This window comes from Typha angustifolia, chromosome 9 (genome assembly GCF_048772165.1).
Source record: "Typha angustifolia cultivar Huaian chromosome 9, ASM4877216v1, whole genome shotgun sequence".
In the NCBI taxonomy this organism is placed as follows: Eukaryota; Viridiplantae; Streptophyta; class Magnoliopsida; order Poales; family Typhaceae; genus Typha; species Typha angustifolia.
The window spans coordinates 4,288,787-4,307,880 of NC_133247.1; the positions used below are offsets into that span (position 1 = coordinate 4,288,787).

Here is a 19,094-nt window from a genome sequence, read left to right on the forward strand (position 1 = left end):
AAAGAAGGGAACTTTTTATATACAAATAATAGAATGAGACAGGGCAAGAGAAGAGGAGGATGACGGCGCCGACTGACACGCTAAAATCGAGTCGTTGCCGACTTCGTAGTCTCATCTCAAGTCGAGGTTTGTGATCATAAGCAAGTTTAGCTCGTTAATAACCAAAATCTATGCTAATAAATAATTAATCTCGCCTGGCAGAAAAGTCCGGATACATGGAGGGAAATTTGCAAACCTCTATCTTATTTTATCGTCTTTTATGCAAAAAAAATAATAATAATTCTACATATAAAAATATCCATTTAAAACGGAGGCAAATTTTTACCTTAAATTAAAATTAAAATAAATAAATAAATATGTGATCTTGTTAAGTACGATAATTTTATCATTATCATTTATCAATGTCAATAATCAGCTCAATTCTTCCTTTCTAATTTTTATATTTTCAATTTCACATTATTCCTATGATCATAGGCATTAAAACCCTCATCCCAATAATAGAATGTCGATAATTCTTAAGTATAATTACTTAAACTTTGTGATGATAATATTAGGTTATATGATGGTAACAGTGTGGTGTTAATTAGTTTTTATTTATTTTTATTTATCTAGTACTTTAAATTTTTCCCTATAAAGAATCTCACCTTGGCCCATTTGGCTAGAGGAGTTAAGTAGCCAAGTTCAAGTTGGCTTAATAACTCATTGAACTCAAAGTAAATCATAAACTTCCTACATAAATTTAGCTTGAGTTTTATTATTATTATTATTATTATTGATTATTGTAGGCAAATTCATAGACTAGATAGAATGCTCATATCCTTTTGAGACAAAAATGATAAAATAGACCCAAAAAAAAGGATAGTTTTCAATGATTTGGCATTTGGAGGCACCAATCTCATCATAGCATAAATGGGAAAAAGAAAGAAAGAAAAAAATTGTGGCCTCTCATATAAAATTAAAATAAAAGATGTTTTTGGTGCAAATTATTATTTTTTATATGGTAGGAGTTGCAATACACTAAGCCTAGATGGCCTAGTGTTTGTTATGAAAGCCAAAGGGGCCTTGGAAATAATGGACCTAGCATGCTTGGGCTTAAGATGTAACTTAGTTTCGTTGAACTAATTCTTCGTGATAGTTTTTATAAATAATTTTTAACTTTTTTTTTTAATAATCTTATGAACTATTGAAAGTATCTTACCGCTGATATCACGGGCAAAAATAGGTGAAAAAATTAAAATACCTCTCTACTTATAATTATGGTGAAGTTTCTCTCTTTTTTCCTTTAAAATATAAGGGCGGACATATCATATAGCTACTCACTTATCGTATAACTTATAACAAAAAGCTACATAGGGGATGTCTGAGATATTTTTTATAGGTCAAGAGATTTATGATCTCTAGAAAATAATTAAACAACGTCTCTGGCATGCAACCAAATTTTTAACTTCAACGTAGAAATATTATTCTTTCAATCAAAGTCTAATTGAAAGAAGTTTGGTCTCATAATTAATATTAATATAGCAAAGATGAAGGGTTTAAGTTGAGACAACGTACAGTTTAAGTTGTTAATTGTATGTTAGTGGGAACCCATTTGGTAAGTAATCCAAATTAGCCTGCCTTTGGATTCTTTAAACAGTTAATTAACAACAACATCCTCTTACAAATTAGCTAAACAGTTAATCCAGGAAGCAAACAGCATTATATTTATATTATCTCTGCACCAAATGCACCACTCTATCTTATTTCATGCTCTAAAAGAGGTTATTAGTTTACCATTATCTCTACAATTTTATGTTTTAGAGAGAGGGTTTAATTATTTATACATCTCCAAAGTTCCTTAATTATTTGTGTATATACAAATAAGAATAATACACCAAGAGTCAAACCATATCAATTTATATGGATACCTTTCTTTTTCCCAACTACAAAATAAAAGCTTATAAACTTATAACTAATTTAACATATGAACAGTCAAAGAAATATATGTGAATAATAATAATATTAATTTTTGAGAAGCTTACATTAAAGAGATGTTAGAAGTCTACGTGCATAATGGGAAAACTAATACTCTCGTTAGAAGTTGGTATTGACTCTTGATATTCCAAATCTATTCTTTTTCTTCTTCTTTTTTCTTTTTTTAAGGAAGCATTCGTGAGCTTAAAAACTTCATTAATATCAGTAAACCTAATACAAGCTTGAAGCATAGCAAACAAGGAGGAGAAGGAATAAGAACTACATATTGTATCAAAGGCGAGAGATCCAGATCAACCACACTTACTGTTGAAACAAATAGATGATTAATAAAACATAGCGGTCATAAGCAGACACCTCACGACGGTCTCTTTTAGCTAAAAAAGTTGACTTCCATTTGTAGTCATACAGATGTGCGGTACGTGTGAGAGTCAAAGGTATGAATGCCATGCAGCTATCGTGCATGTGAAGGAGATGACTTCTACGGCCATGCATGCATGGTGTAAACTTTTCTTTTTCTCCTTATTTTTTACTTTGTTTCTTTGAGAGATAGAGATGTAGTGACGAGGATAGTCCCTTAGTTAGACTTAGGGTCATTAAATATATATATTGCCTTCATTTTATCAAGACATAACCAATCCTTCACGTTCAAAGGTTTAGGTTTTGAATTCGTCGATCGCTTTGGTATTTAGTTATGAAGCTATGACGTCCAATCGTTCAATTCTATGATGAAGGTAAGATGAGATCATCACTTGCTAACTCTCTTAATGTCGTGGAATGTTTGGAATAACACCAAATGTTTTAGTGATCTTATGATCAACGCCCGTCCGTCTAATTTGAGCTATTTACTCTGACTAACTATCTTTTTAACGTCAGACTATAGTTTATTTAACTCTACGATTGAAATTATAAGAGATCTTTGCGTAATTGGCATTAAAACCTTTTAAAATATCATATAAATCTAACTAGTCATTGATTAAACACAAGCTAAATTTAGAAGAAAAAAAAAGAGTATTTTGCATTTACAAAAATTATTTAAAAGGTTTTAAATAAGCAATAATTTTACATTCTAATTTTTTCTTTAAGAAGAGGGTATGTTAGTCATTTAAATGTGTTTGTAACTTTAATAATAATCACTTTGGAATATTTTGTCAAAAATTAACCATAATAGCAATTTGGAAAAAGTCAAAAGATATTAGTTTTAAAAAATAGAATAATTATTATGATATTTTAAAAGATTTAAGTGACAATTATATAAAAAATCCAAATTATAAAAGTACCTAAAGAAACTTTCTAACCTAATCCTACCTGAGTAGGTTTAGGTTTTGTAATGGTGTTTTGTGCGAGTATGTTTTAGAAATTAAACCAAAGATAAAAGGAAAAACAAAGTATTTTAAAAGATAAATTTAGTATCATAATGAAATATAAGGAATTTTATAAATAACTCTTTATATTTTACCTATTTTGTGATTCATAATCCATCTTTGAGAATTTTGTAACGTAACCCTTTATTTTTCCTATAAATTTTATTTAATACTCTGAGTTAACATAAACCGTACTAGCAAAAAAATATTCTATTATAATATACTAAATATTTTATAAAATATCTAAATTATCCATGTCTCCTTCATCCTCTTTCTCATAAGATTGGTTGAAGAGGATGAGGGGAAGGAGAAGAAGACAAAAGGTGGCGACGGCTACGACTATGAAAGAAAGTGGTTGGGGGAAGATAAAGAAAGATAACGAAGTAAAGAGATGGTGATATTTTAGTAATTTAGTTAATTTCAGTTATTTAAGGATGTTAAATAGAAATTACAAAAAAAAATGATGAATCTGTTTACAAAATCCTCAAAAACAACGTGTGGATCATAAAATAGGTAAAATTAGGGTGTGATTTATAAAAATTTTAAAATATATTTGTTTAAATATTATTTTATTAGAGATTGATTAGCTTGAATTAACATTGTGATATGAAGAGAAGGTGGGATCACAGATAGCTTTAATAGGGGAGACTTTTGGCTAAATAACAAAATTATTCTCTCCTAACTAATAGAAATCTTTGTCCGCTTACTACTTAATTGTTTTCCTAATATTATATTAATTAGCTGTCTCATTCAAGCACAAGAATCGGCGCCAAATCGGGATAAATTAGTCCTTCTCCTCTAATTTAATGTGAAACAATCAAGTATTTAAAGAAGTTTAAGCTGCTAAAAGAAAAAGAAATTTAAATATTATTATTATTAATAATATTAATATTATCCCACCATATATAAGTATTTATCAATTCATTTAACTCTTTAGTGCTAAATATTTGTTAAATTATAGGCACGATATTTTCTGCATATATTATTAAATTATAAGACTCGATTTATAAATAATAATAAAAATACGAAGTTATATACATTTAAAAAAAAAAGAATAAGACATATAAATCTTACCTAATTTTAGTTATATTTCTCTAGCCAATGTCTATATATATATATATATATATATATATATAATAAGACCAGTCATTTTAGTCATGCAAAACTGTCAACGTTTGTCAAAGTTGTTTGCCATACATGGGATTACGACCTATGAATTGAAAACAAAAACCCCTATCCAAATAGTTTGTGGGAGGCAAGGTGACTATTTTATTTTAATTTTCTTTTCATTTCACACATTGCCTTGTAAAAATATTAGTTTTACACCCCCTATATCTTGTTCCATTTAAATCAATTCAATTTAAATTCGAAAACATTCATACAATATAACACTTACAATTTACTTCAAAATTAGAGATATCCCTCTTTCTTTCTAGAAAATAGGGTTCTAGATTCCAGCTGGAATTTGCAATCAGTGTGAATGACATGCACGCTATTTCTGACTATCACATTAGAATATTAAAAATTATCAACCTTTTATTCTTTGGACAACAAGAAGAACAAAAAAAAAAAAAAAAGAATTAGTCATTGGCCAAACAAGAATCAAAAACCGTGTGCCAATAGGAATTTTCCAAGCTGGCAAGGCAATAAAGTCCTATTTTATACATATATATATATATATATATATATATATATATATATATATATATATATATATATATATATATTATGGAATATATGAACCACAAAATAGTATTGGGGATTAAAGAGGTTATCATGTATACCCCCTCGTGAGGAAAGACTCAAAATTTGTATTTGTGTGAGTACTCATTAAAATTAATTATTTTTGCTTGGATACATTCCTTTTCTTTTTTTTTATTATAGCTATATGTTTAAAAAATCTAAAGCATTCATTAGAAATTTTATAAGGGAAAATTCTATAGGCCAAATATCATTCATTTCAACTAGAAGGTTGGAACCGGTGTGCTACTAGTAGCATATTATGAATTTGATACAACGAAGAAATATATCGTACCAAACTTGATAGGTAAATCATATAGCTATTATGAGTATGTCGTACTAGAATAAGAGGCTTTTATTGGGTTTATCGCAATTGTAGTGGATTCAAACCAATATTGAAGCTCAGCACAATGAGCTGTCGTAGTGAATTTGACGATAATAAGGTTGGTGACAAATTTGATCCCTAAGGGAAGTAGAGGTGGACTAAGAGTGAGGTGGGGTGGATCCATCGGCGGGAGGTCAATGACTGAGGCGATGAAGGCTTAGAGAGGAAGAGAATAGGCAAAGGAGTAAGAAAAGAAAAAAAAAAGATCAAAAAAAAAATTGCTAAGAGGGAGGAGAGGAGAGAAAACCCAACAATATCAGCTCCGGCAACAAAAATTTCATAAACTCTATCAAACCTCGGCACACTTCTAAAGAGTCTAATAGATAAAATAAACTATAAAAATGCACTTACTTAAGAGCAATGCATGAACAAAAAGTAATATTTTAATTATCAATTAACTTTAAAAAAAAAACCTATACGCATCTTATGTTTTAAACGGTGTATACATAACCATCAACTTTACAAGGGTGTATACATACAAAAAGCCCTTCCTTTTGTTGGGGTTTGTTCCGTCCTTATGTGAAAGTGGAGATGTTGGAATAGCACACGGTATTGACCTCCTTTTCTTCTATCCCCAGTGAGCTAACGACAAATGGCTTCATCCACTAACTCCCTTGTCAATGGCTTAGCTTTAACTAGACTCCCATTAATGTCGATGGATTAGTAGATTTAATATTATAGTTTGTAGCTCTCTCCCTCTCTCTGTCCTAAAGCTTATGCTTGATCTAAAATCTATGAGTGGTTTCAATATTTATATCAACAATATATGGAGAGTCCTCGGTATGAACGCAAGGTTACTAGTCCAACAGCCTATGATTTCTTTGTAATTTAAATAAAAGGACGTGTGTGGAAAAGTAAACGTCGACTGTGTGTTGTACTGTGTTGACTTGCAACTTTGGCTACCTCAAATTTATAATACAGCCTTCACATATGGTTACTTTTGATTAGTAACTAGAAAGTTTCAATCAAGTTTGTTAATCTAATGGTAAATTGAATGAGAATCCAAACCAAAAAGACAGCATGAATCCACAACTAAAAGAAGAGAAAGATGGCTTTTTCGAAGATCTCAAAAATCAAATTAAAATTATAAATTTTTTGTGTTAAATATGTATCTGTGTCTAAAATTATTCTATCCTCATTATTGAACTAAAAAAATCTTGAACTAGTTGTTATATGGACGACTAAAGTGAAACCGTTAAATTTTTCATCGAACTTAATTAAACGCACATAAATTACTAAAATACCACTCACTTTACATCAACTGCTCTATCTTATTGGAAACTAATCCGCCACTCTCTCTCCTCTCTCTCCACTAGGAGAGAGATAATAAAGAAGAGAGGTTCATTTTCTTTATTTTCATTTTTTAGGTTAAAAAAAGATGAGAATATTTAAATTCATAAAATATATAAAAATGGAGTTTAAAAAAAAACTAAATTTAAAAATAATTTGTGCAAATTTGGTAGAGTCGATTAGGCCAACTTCAGTTTTCGTGTATTGACCCAAAAAAGGATCGACAGGCCAATTTGCTAGGGTTATTATTGACTCTTAAGAAGAATATCCAATCTCTCACATATATAAAATAGATAAACAGAAAGAAAGCTTGTTCTAATCCAATACATAAGGCCGACAATGTGTGAATCCCCCTTTCCTCAATATTTGAAGTTGAAATAGGAGCCGCAAATGCCAATGCTATTTCCTATTTGGTTTGCAATATATCCTCTATTTTGGGCCTAAAATTGCAAACGACAAGCTCAAGGTTGAGTTGGCCCACCGCACGTTTTGCTGACCGTTTGACCTTGAAGTCGTCATTTGCACGCGCACGTACGCCAGTGTGCCTGTATTTGGACATGCCAGATCCAAGAGAGGGATCCACATCATCCATGCATGACCCCCCCCCCCACCATCACCATGGTCTTTTTCTGTTATTATGTATGTATGTATGTATGTATGTATGTATGGCATGGTGAAGTGCCATATGAAATTATGAAGGATCTTTTAGATTAATTGATGCATGAAATTTTTATTAAAAATAAAAGTAAAAAAAATAAAAGATGGGCATGGGATTGGGCAGCCGATGATTGGCTGCCAAGGCAGTCAAAACATATTGATTTGGCAGCCAATGGAAGGTTGCCAAGTACCCTAAGTCAACTTTTTTATTTTCCCGTACCAAATGCTGAGAAAAATGATAAAATAATTCGTGGGTCCCGGAAATTACCCTCTCTCCTTCTCAGAAGCAGCCAATTGATCACGTTTCTGAATGGATTGCAATATAAATAAATACCCAAAGGGTGTAAGGGATCCTACAAGCTCTTAGATTACAAGGCAAGAGGAGGAGGAGGAAGAAGAAGGAGTGAGAGTTTTCTCTCTATAGAATTTTCCAAGATGGTGAGAGCTCCTTGCTGTGAGAAGATGGGACTAAAGAAGGGCCCATGGACACAAGAAGAAGACCAGATACTCGTTTCTTTCATCCAGGAACATGGCCATGGCAATTGGCGAGCTCTACCGAAGCAAGCTGGTACGTATCAATCCATTAATCACTTGTTATCATCACTATCTTTGATGGGTCTTCAATCTATAGTTCTAAATTTTTTAATCTTATCTGGTGTTTAAATCTCCAGGTTTGCTGCGATGTGGGAAGAGTTGCAGGCTTAGATGGATGAACTACCTGCGGCCGGACATTAAGCGCGGCAATTTTACCAGGGAGGAAGAAGAAGCAATCATTAACTTGCATGAATCGCTTGGAAACAGGTACAGGAGGATTAAACTTCTTCTTCTTTTTTAATTTTTAGATTCATTTCATCTCCTTTTTTTCTATCACTTTTGTTTTTAATCAAATATCAGTTTGAGGCTAAGGAAACTTTTATTAATGCTATTGTACCTTCACTGAGAGTAATCAAAGTTGATAACAAGATTAGATTCTGTTTACTGTGCAGATATCTTAATAAGAATTTTCTTTTCTTTCTTGTCGTTAGGTGGTCAGCAATCGCAGCAAGGCTGCCCGGTCGAACAGACAACGAGATCAAGAATGTGTGGCACACCCACTTGAAGAAGAGGTTCACTTCAATTCAAACTTCTCATGAATCAAAGAGAAAGAGCAAGACTGGATCGAAACCGACCAACAAACACCAGAGTTTCGATAGTGAATTGATCATGGCAGCAACCTCAGAGCAATCATTCAGTGACTTCTCCTCAGAAGCAGAATCATCTATGGTGACAGGAGAGAATTATATCAGTGTCAGTGCCAAAGAAGAGAGCTTCTCTTCTCAAGAATTTACTGAGATTGATGATAGCTTCTGGTCAGAGGCATTGTCGATCGATAACTACGAGACCCAAATGGATTTTAATGCGTCGGAAGCTCCTTCTTTCGATCGAAATGGTGAATTTTTCGGGTCTTTCAGCTCATCAAGCAGTGATGACATGGACTTTTGGCTAAGGCTCTTCCTGGAAGCTGGACAAATGAAGGATTTGCAGCAAATTTAACCACTTTCAAGGGTGATTAAATGAGTTCAAATCTCAATATAGGCAAAGGGAATTTTTAACTTCACACTTATTTTTTTATCTTACAAATTCTTTATCCTCCTTGGCTAATTAATCTAATCTGAAGAGATTTACTGAATCAAGAAGAGACATTGGTGGATTGGACTTGGTTAGAAAGGCAAAAAGCACAAAGCTGCATTAGCTTTGGAATTTTGTATACATCCATTGTACTTTATTTGTATAGAAGAGAAAAGTGTTTGGGTGATTCACATTGCAAATCTTTGTAACTTCCATGATAGTCAAAAGAAAATATGTCTATCAAGCATAACTTTAGACTTTATATATGATCTTGAAATACCCTGTGGACTTCTGCTTCAGTTTTCCTCATCCTCGATCGCAAGCACGACAAAATTGGAGATTTTATAGAATTGTGTCACCCCATAAGTTCCTATTAATCTCTACTTAGTGTTCTCACTTGTTACAATGCCAAGCATTACATGGCAGGTCAAAAATAGCAGGACTGGCTTAGTCAATCAATAGGTTAAGTCTAGAGCTTTCCAAGCTTCAATGAAGTGGCAATTAAAATATCCAATATCCATTAGTTTACTATAATTAAAGCATCTGTTACTTGTTCAAACATAATTATATAAGCACAGACTTACAACTCTTCAATATATCTTAATAAGAGTACAGATGAAGAGAAATTTGGGAAGGACCAATAAAAGATTAATAGACCTGTTATTGTTAAGCTACCTCTATAATGCAGTAAACGCCGGTCCATATCTTAAATGTTAAGATACGTGCGCTAATTTCTCATCTTTGATCATATATTATGTTTAAACTTAGAGAACTGACTATTATACCAACCTTTACCCAGTAATATTTCACCATACTCTTTGACAGAGTTGTTCATATATAAATTAATCAGAAAGAAATATGCAACTACTGACGATGGAAAAGATTAATAATCTAGAAACGGATTAACTAACTAAGTAATTATATAAAGCTGCATGAGTTCCAAACTGAGCACTAGTATGGAACTAGATGGGTAACTTACTGTTCTCTTTTCCAAACAGTAAAAAGTGTTTACTGACATAGAAGCAAACACAAGCTTGTGAATCCATAAACCGCTCACTTCTACTGTTCAGATACTCTTAGATTTTATAATGTTTGCCAGCTTAGATGATTATCCAGTCATCTACTGCTCACTGTTGTCATGATATATATGTCTGACAGAGAGTTTTTGGCTACCCGGTGCAAAGAATTAATAACTACAGACAGACAGCTGCAGTTGATTAATGTAAATATTAGTGAAAAGGGACGGCAAAGCATGATTAAATAATTGTTCTTCCCGTTGCATGGCTCGGTCACATCACATGTGCATTAGTTTCAGAATAGTTCTTGGAGGAATTGGTATGGCTGCATTCAGATTTAGCAAAGATGAAAGCTTATAGTTAGCAGAGGAGAAGGCCAAGATGCTGGGTCAAAGTTCTCAATGCAAGCCATACTAATTGCTCATAAATCTTTTAGATAGTAATTGTTAACACGAGCTCTATCCGTTGGACATGGAAATCTTTCGCTAGATTAATCGGTCAACGAAGAACACAAGAGTTTCTTTTTTTCAAAACTATCAAATGGTCTCAAAGATCAATCAGTTGAGGCTGTAAGCTCTCATCTCTTCACCAATGTAAAGAATTTTTCCACCACACATGGAACAGCCACTTACCTTTATTAATGCACATCTAGGATAAGATCTAGCACCATTTGTTTATAAACTTCGACGCATAATTTTGACCACCACATTTAAGTTACTAAAAAGTATTTTATATATTTTCTTCTTTAATCGTTGTTTCATGGTCATCTAGCTAATATTATATTTACATTCCTTGCAATTTGCAACCGTCCTATTAATTTTCTAATAGAGAACAACTTCAAATCAATCTTGTCTGCAAATTGTCCTTTTCCATGTATGGCTGCTCCTCATTATCTGACCCATAGTGGAATACATACACTAAAACCATGTCCACCACCTATAAGAAAGGATTCATATAACAAATTGTCTGTATAATTAAACTGATGGAACTTAACACCAACTCAATGGAGAATGTAAGAGATGCATTAGAAAACTAGTGTTTGTAGAATTCAATGAGAGTTACTAATTATTGGAAGAATAATAAGATCATCAAAATAACTTCTCTGATGGTGAGACTTTAATTTGTCTGTAATGTTCAGCTTAAAGACCAAATCAGCTGCTTCAATGCCACTGGTTTTATAACACCAAGTCAAATTCCATTGCCTGTCTTCTTCAAAGAAAGAGAATTTTATTATAAGCTCATCGTCGCTCTGATGTTTACCTAATTCACACTTTCGCTATCAATATGAAATCAATTACCGCATAATTTTCTACCAGTTGTTGAAGAGAAAATATATGATATATTGGCTGGATAACGATTAGTCCAAGAACGCGCAAAATAAAATCGAAAAGGAAAACTGGGCAAACCGCGTAAAAATGTTATTTGTCTTAGTTCATGCTGCATGGCTTGGTCCCTTCACGTACCTGAAAGAAGAAAAATTAGATATCTTGCATGCAACTTGCAGACATTCAGCTGGCCAGCAGTGCTGGAATTGGATACTTCTTGATGCAATTGGATTGTGTTTATACTCATCTGTCAGAATGAGTTGGATGTTCTATGTGGAATTTGCAAATGCTTCCAAATCTGCATCGGTAGATCATTCAAACCGAGAGCGAAATAATTCTCAATCTAGATCATCTGCAACACAGTGGGGTCTCCCATTCTTGATCAATCTAGACTTCTCTGACATTAGCTTTCGCAGTGAGCTTTACCAAACAAATAATTTCTCAAAAAAAAGGTACAGAAATAATCACAGATTGTTGTCATCATGAACAAAGCAAGAGTAGGATTACACAATAATATAACTTATCAGGGCGAACGGCAATAAAAACGAGTTGATTTCAAAAAACGGAAAGTACGTAGAGAATTCATGGTCAAAGTATGATTAGTTTTCTATCCCTTTTTTCTTCTTTATTTTTGGAAACATTCTTGGTCAAGTTGTCCGAGTTGTCGTAAACTAATACAACGCTGTCGAAATCCAGGCTGTCGAGATTGTTTTTAAGAATAAAAGTTGTCTATGTGTATATAAGTTTCTACCACAGTTGAGATGCTATCTCTCGCCCCAGCTAAATCTTGAGATTGCTAATGGCCAAGAACTTGGTTGTCGAGATCTAGACATTGTAATCCCGAAGGGATTCTCCTTTACACTCGCAGACAACCAGATCCGTTATGCTTACAAGATTATTTGTTCTTTTTTGATGTCCCTGTCTGCCTGTACGAAAAAGCATGTCTTCTGCCGAATTAATTTTAAATTAGGATCTATCCGGAATACTTTTCAGTTTGTTCTTGTTATTATCCACATCAATCCGCTCTTGTATTCTGCTTCTAATAACTCAAAAACAGCTTTATGTTTGGTTTCTTAACCAAATATACATAAGTTAATCTAACTGTAAATGTAAAATGGCACTCCTAAGGTAAAAGTTATCTCATATTTTGAAGTTAGATGAGAAATATTTTTGATATTTTTTTATAGATAACAAGTTATTTCCTATTTCATCGTGTTGTCAGGTGAAAGTTAAAGCTACGGTGTTTTTGATGCACTAAAGGAAAAATATCAAAAAATTGGATGAGCTACTAACTTATCATGAAACAACCACTCGAATTTAGAAAGTTAGAAGAGTACCCAGGGACGAGGAAGTCGATCGATGGTGGGGGTGGTAACTAGGAGCAATGGCACGAGGAACGACCCAGAGCTTAAAATTAGCTAAAGGATAGTGAGATTTAATTGCTTTGATATGATTGTCGTGACCATATCTAACTTTTGAAAAAGCTTACGATGAGACAAGCTTCAATCCTTGAGATTTTCTGAGAAGTAGCAAACTTTTTCTATTTGTCGGCTTCCTGGTTGAGTTGGGTTGGGTTGGGTTGGGTTGGGTTGGGTACACTTTTGACCAGCACTCTCTAGTTCACTTTTCTGAGTCAAAAGTAGGAAACTTCTACAAAGTAGCAGATTGTACGAATAAAAAAGTTCATCGTCGTAGTGTCGTACAGAACTATCGGCTCGGCTCTTCGTACTATTCCATATTTTTGCCGAAGTGTTGTTAGCTAGCGTCTGGAATGCTCCTCCTTCTTTTAACAGATAAAAAGAGAATAAACCACAATTAAAACTAATTCAAGCACATGAAAGAAACTTATGTGTTCAAGCTTTTGCTCGATATGGTTTTAAGATTACCTTCTGTTATTCCGAGCTACTAGCCAATATGAATAGAGATTTATCGGTGAAGAATCCTACATGAATCTATAAAAATATATTCCACATAATCTCAAGTTTTAGAAAAATATTAAGCATAATCTCATTTTAATATTTTTTTTCATCAATCTGTACTTTGTTATCCTATCCACATAAACAGATACGATAATCAAAATTCTATTATCCTGCGTGAAAGCTAAAATTTAACCCTCATTCTGAACCAATTAATTTTACGAAAGCAATAATACTACCAATGTTTTACTCATTGTAATGTAAACGGGTGATGGAAAAATAGGATACTCTGCAAAACTTCACACTGAAACAGTTGCTACCAAGTTCAACAGTAATTAGAAAAGCCAAGTGAAACGAGTAACAGGTTCAGGAGATGCAACTCTTGTCTGTGTCAATGTCTCTAGAGAAGCAAATATAGTTTATTCAACATTATACCAATTTAAGCCTCAAAAGTTTGCGCCAATCGACTGCTCTAGAAGTGTCAAAAAAAGCACATTCAAGAGAGGCAAGAGTATGCTAGAGCCTTCTCCTCAGCTAACTCTTGCGCAGTCGCGTCCATCTTCTTCCTTGAGAACTCATCAATTGGAAGACCTGTAATAATTTAAAGGAAGAGGTCAGGTACTAGACGAAATCACAGCACCTACTTAATCCAAGCAAGATAGACAACAAGAAAGTACTTTACGCCCTCATTAGCAAAGCTACCAATTATAAAAGAAAGGCAAGACAAAACATTCACAAGATCATCTGCAGATATTGTGTTAAACATTAGGGAAAGAAATGGAATTTATAACTTGGAATAACAAAGACTATATTTGAAACTCCTCTCCCATATCATGAAGTGAAGCAAGCAACAGTAAATAAAGGTATCACCATCACAAACATAAGTTCTGATCATGAATAGACAATATCATCAAGAAACCTCAAGCCACTTTGATTTTAGGTAACCCACTAGTTTGTCATAAAACAACTGGCACTTTTAAAGAGAACGAAATTAAACAGCCTCTATAGAAACCAAGGCAAAAGAGCATCCATACAAAATTAAGTTTTAGGTGTCTTTGATCCATATCAGTCCTTCAGTGTCATGAGATGCCTACTGGAAATGGTATAGACATATTCTCTCTACACTAATTAAAAAAATTGGAAAATGAATCGTGCACAAGGAACTTGAGATGCTAAGCCCCTTATAACCAGTACAACTGTAGAGATTCAAATATTAATGAGCATACCTTGAACAATTGTCCATTCTCCATTACGACAAGTCACAGGGAAAGAGTAGATTAGTCCAGCTGGTACATCATATGAACCGTCGGAGTACACACCCATGGAAACCCATGTTCCCTGTGAGCAAAGGTTGAAAGATCAAGAATCTTCTATGAAACAAGATAGTAATGCAAAAGGAGATTTGAGTACTAGTGATTACCTCAGGAGTTCCAAGAACCCAATCACGTATGTGATCACAAGCAGCACTAGCAGCAGATAAAGCACTGGAAAGTTTTCTTGCTTTAATGATTGCAGCACCACGTTGTTGAACAATGGTTATAAATTCTCCCTTCAACCTGTCTCAGGGAAATAGCAAGTCAATTGCCTTCTTCAGATATAAGACACTACTAGCATTTATATATACAACATTCCATGTATACCCCACTTACCATTCATCATCAGCAACAAGTTCACGAACAGGCTTTTCCCCACTTGGAGTATTTACTGTTGCATGGTTTACATCAGGATACTGAGTAGAAGAATGATTGCCCCAGATGATTACATTCTTCACATCGCTAACTTGAAAGTTAAGCCTCTCAGAAATCTGACCAAGTGCCCTATTATGGTCTAGCCGTGTCAAGCAACTTATGTTTTTCTCAGGAATTGATGGAGCAAACTCCTTCAAGATCAGCGCATTGGTGTTTGCAGGATTAGCAACAACCAGAACCTGCAGTAATACATCATTAGATTTCAAGCAATTAATCAAAAGCAGGCATAAAAATATCATATAACTAGACATGTACCAATAGATATTGCACAAGCAGCATTTTAAGGATCATGATTGCTGCTTTCAATTCAGAGCACATTGATGCTACAATAATGAAATAGCCCCACAAAACCCAACTATGCATAAGAAAAGTGTCCTTCCACAGTGTAATTAATATATAGTATGCACTTCAGTTTACTAGAATTTGAAACAGAAATACAGAGTGTAATTTTCAGGCTTCACACCTTGCAATTTGGAGCTGCATGCTTTTCAAGGGCAGAGGCTTGGGATTTATATATTGATACATTTTTTGACATGACATCTTTCCTTTCCATTCCTTCCTTCCTGGGGAATCCACCAACCATAACAGCTACATTTACCCCAGTGCAGGCCTCTACGGCATCAGTTGTTGCGACAACTCCTATAGTAGTATTTGAAAATTTCAATAAAACATAAATTGATGATACCCATATCAAGTGAATCTTAATATATCTCTAAGGAAGAGGAAGGAAAATGATGATCAATACCCTTAAGTAGAGGAAATGCAGCATCAACTAACTCCATTTTAACTCCATTAAGAGCTTCTGCAGCTGGTGGAATATCCAGCATATGCAAAATAACAGGCTGGTCTGGACCCAACATCACTCCCCGAGCAATCATAGGGACCAGCGCATATCCAATTTGCCCTGCAAAATAGCAAAGAAAGTCAAATCTGCTATGCCTTGAAGATTTAAATATAAAAAATATCAGTCATGTAATCCGGAGGAAAAGGCAGGTCTGTGAAATCAACCGGATGCGAGAAGTAACTGTTCAAATTGAACAACAGAAATCTTCATTTTTCACCAAGAAGAGAATGCATGAGCTACACAAAACAACAAGAGGTTGTGTTTAAATAATAACACCCAAATAATGATCTTTTCATGTTGCCAAAACCAAGGATGGTCGAGCCATGACACGGCACTTACCAACTACCGGTCAGCACGGCACGTGCCGCAAGAGAGGGAGAGAAAAAGAGGAGGGAGACTAACAGTGTTTCACCCTTCATCATCATCATTGCTAATGACCTCGTCGTCGCCCGTCGCTCGCATGCCCAAGGTCACCAATGCAGGCGCCTGATCCGCAACTTAAGCTTTTCTTCGAAATCGACCCAACTCGACTCACTCAAGTTATCTTCCTTAGAGGTAGCAAAATTTAAGCTGACCCGATAACCCGACACAATAATCCGGCTCTTAATCGGGTTTGGGTTTAATATATTCGAATTTAAGTCATAAACGGGTCAGCCCGCCTAACCCGTTTAATAATTGAGTCGTGTTCAAGTTTATACTATAGACCCGTTTAAGTATATGGGCCAAGTCGGGTCGAGTCGCGAACCGATCAACCTATTATATATATACAAAGTAACTAAAAACCCTACCTTAAATTCCTAAATCTTAACCCACCTTCTCAATCTCTCCCACCACCTCATCCTTTCGAAAGGGAAAAAAAAAATTTATGCCTCATCTCTCTCCAACCATGACCGTCTGTCGTCGTGATGCCTTTGTCCTAATCTCTACCTGCCATCGCCTCTGTTACCTCTCACTCTCCTCTCCGGCAGTTCATCAAGAGCAAAGGTCTGGTTGAGATGCGAATCCATCAACATATTATATATATATATATACAAAGTAACTAAAAATCCTACCCTAAATTCCTAAAGCCTAACCCACCTTCTCAATCTCTCCCACCACCTCATCCTTATAAAAGAGAAAAAAAATTCGCCCCATCTCTCTCCAATCTCTCCAACCATGACCGTCTGCCGCCTGCCGTGATACCTTTGTCCCCGTCTCTACCTGCCATCGCCTCTGTTACCTCTCACTCTCTTCTCCAGTAGTTTATCAGGAGCAACCTCCTCTCCGACGACATCCCCACCCTCCCCTCCTCCTCTAGCTACCTTTCACTCTTCTCCAACCGCCTCTCCGACCGCACCAACCGAGTCCTACCTTGCCTCTCCCATCTCGTCTTCCTTGGCAAATCCCGAGATTTGGGGGACGCTAAAGGGACAGCCTCCTCTCATGCGTCATCCCCCCTCCTCTCTTTGCTACATTTACTCTTCTCCAACCACCTTTCCGTCTCCCGCCGCACCAACTGCCTCTCCCGCATTGTCTTCCTCGGCAGATCCAAAGCTCACCACCATTGAGGTAAAAGTTTCTACAGTGACTGACTGATCTGTATGAATTAAGCTTCACGTCTCCTAGTTGATAAAATAACAAGCATACCCTCCAGCTTGTTTTCAAATAGACTTCATGAATTATTATTAAACAAAGCGACAATGTCGCCGGGTGTGTATTTTTAGGCTTACCCACATCTCTTGGTGCCATGGGTTGGTCATAGAACAAACCACTCAATATTCCTTCCAGAGACTCATTGGCAGAAAAGTAGTGCACTAGAAAACTTTTAACGATAAATTTATAAATACTACATAAGAAAAGATAGATCCACAAATTCTCTTTCAGATGGACATAAAATTCACTATAGTACCAAACAACGACAACGTGGACAGCATGCTGTGAAACATAATCCGTAAAACATACTCCAAACTTATTTACGAACATAAGGAATGATTGTTCAAAATCAAAGTACCTAGGTAGGTTTTGTGTGTCGGAACATAAGATCCAAACAAGATTTCAATTAGTAGTAAAGGTACAATCAATTGGCTAAGCTTATCTTATTTCTTTTCACAAAGTCAGTGGAAACTAAAATTGACCAAAGGAGATATAGACCTAGCAAGACTACAGATAGCTCAATTTTCAAATGAAAAAAGAAGTCAAATAGAAAATTAAATTTCTAAAAAGCCTAAACCCTCAATCGATGATGAAAGCCACATAGTAAGATGGACAACTTTAAAAGGTTCCTACTTCAGCGAGCCAAGCTCATTAATTTAACCAGCTTCTTAAATCAAGCACTATAAATTCAAGGACCATCATATCAAATGATGGATTCACTGAAATAGACCGATCCTTAGAAGAACACAGGACAGTCCAAAGGCTACACACATGTTTGCCTCCAAGATCCGAATCAGACCTCAAAACCCTAACTTTCAACCAGATCTGAAACAGATCATCGGATCGGCTAGAAAACTAATATATAATAATAGGATGCACAGACATGAAGCGGATCTGCTCAGATCTTGATCAGATCTAAGACACATCGATCGAATCGTTCAAAGAACTAACCATCGGTCACAAGAATACATAAGATGGATCTAGAGATGGATCGATACCTGCGGCTCCGGTGACGAGAACACGGACGGGATCCTTCGCCATCGGTGGATAGAAGCAGAAGATTCTAGAAGAGTAAAACGAGTGTGAGAAATGAACCGAGCCGAACTGTGGCTCTGGACAAGATTATATTTATATATAGAAAGAGGCAAGCGCAGGGGCCGTTTACTTTGGGGGTACGGCGAAACGGTATGCGATGTGAATTCAAGCGGGAATCGGGAAACGTCACACAGGAAACGGTGATTTCGTTCTTTAGTCTGGGCTTTTGGGCCTTACTCGAGTAAAAGCCCGTGGGCTATTTGCCCACCCATGAAATTATATATCTCTCTCCAAAAAGATTTTCTTAGTTGAATATTTTCCTACGTGGATAATAAATAAAAGAAAAGGCTGTGTGTTTATTGCAATATTTACACGTGTGTCAAGCTCTTAAATCTCCCACTAAAACTTCACACATGGACTACCCTCTCACCTTAACCTCAGGAAAATTTTGCTACGTAGATCATGCACTTATACTCTTCTTTCAAACGCTTGGCACCTATAACCATACGTGGCGACGTGAGTCCGTCTCCCACCACTCTCGATGCCAAATAAGATTCCTACCC

At 35.1% G+C, this 19,094-nt stretch overlaps 2 protein-coding genes across 2 annotated transcripts; one reads left to right on the forward strand and one right to left on the reverse strand.

The window, feature by feature from the left end:
* Window positions 1–7,768: 7,768 nt before the first annotated feature.
* Window positions 7,769–9,294, forward strand: LOC140767063 (transcription factor MYB4-like). The gene is made up of 3 exons (XM_073106825.1): window positions 7,769–7,975; window positions 8,079–8,208; window positions 8,433–9,294. Exons 1-3 carry the CDS (start codon window positions 7,843–7,845, stop codon window positions 8,938–8,940), a joined length of 771 nt encoding a protein of 256 aa, XP_072962926.1. The 5' UTR covers window positions 7,769–7,842; the 3' UTR covers window positions 8,941–9,294.
* A 4,276-nt stretch (window positions 9,295–13,570) lies between these two features.
* On the reverse strand, window positions 13,571–18,645 carry LOC140767680 (malate dehydrogenase). Its single transcript, XM_073107671.1, has 7 exons — window positions 18,495–18,645; window positions 15,766–15,924; window positions 15,484–15,659; window positions 14,922–15,199; window positions 14,693–14,828; window positions 14,499–14,610; window positions 13,571–13,863 (listed from the first exon to the last, which is right to left on the reverse strand). Exons 1-7 carry the CDS (start codon window positions 18,535–18,537, stop codon window positions 13,769–13,771), a joined length of 999 nt encoding a protein of 332 aa, XP_072963772.1. The 5' UTR covers window positions 18,538–18,645; the 3' UTR covers window positions 13,571–13,768.
* Between the last annotated feature and the right edge of the window lie 449 nt (window positions 18,646–19,094).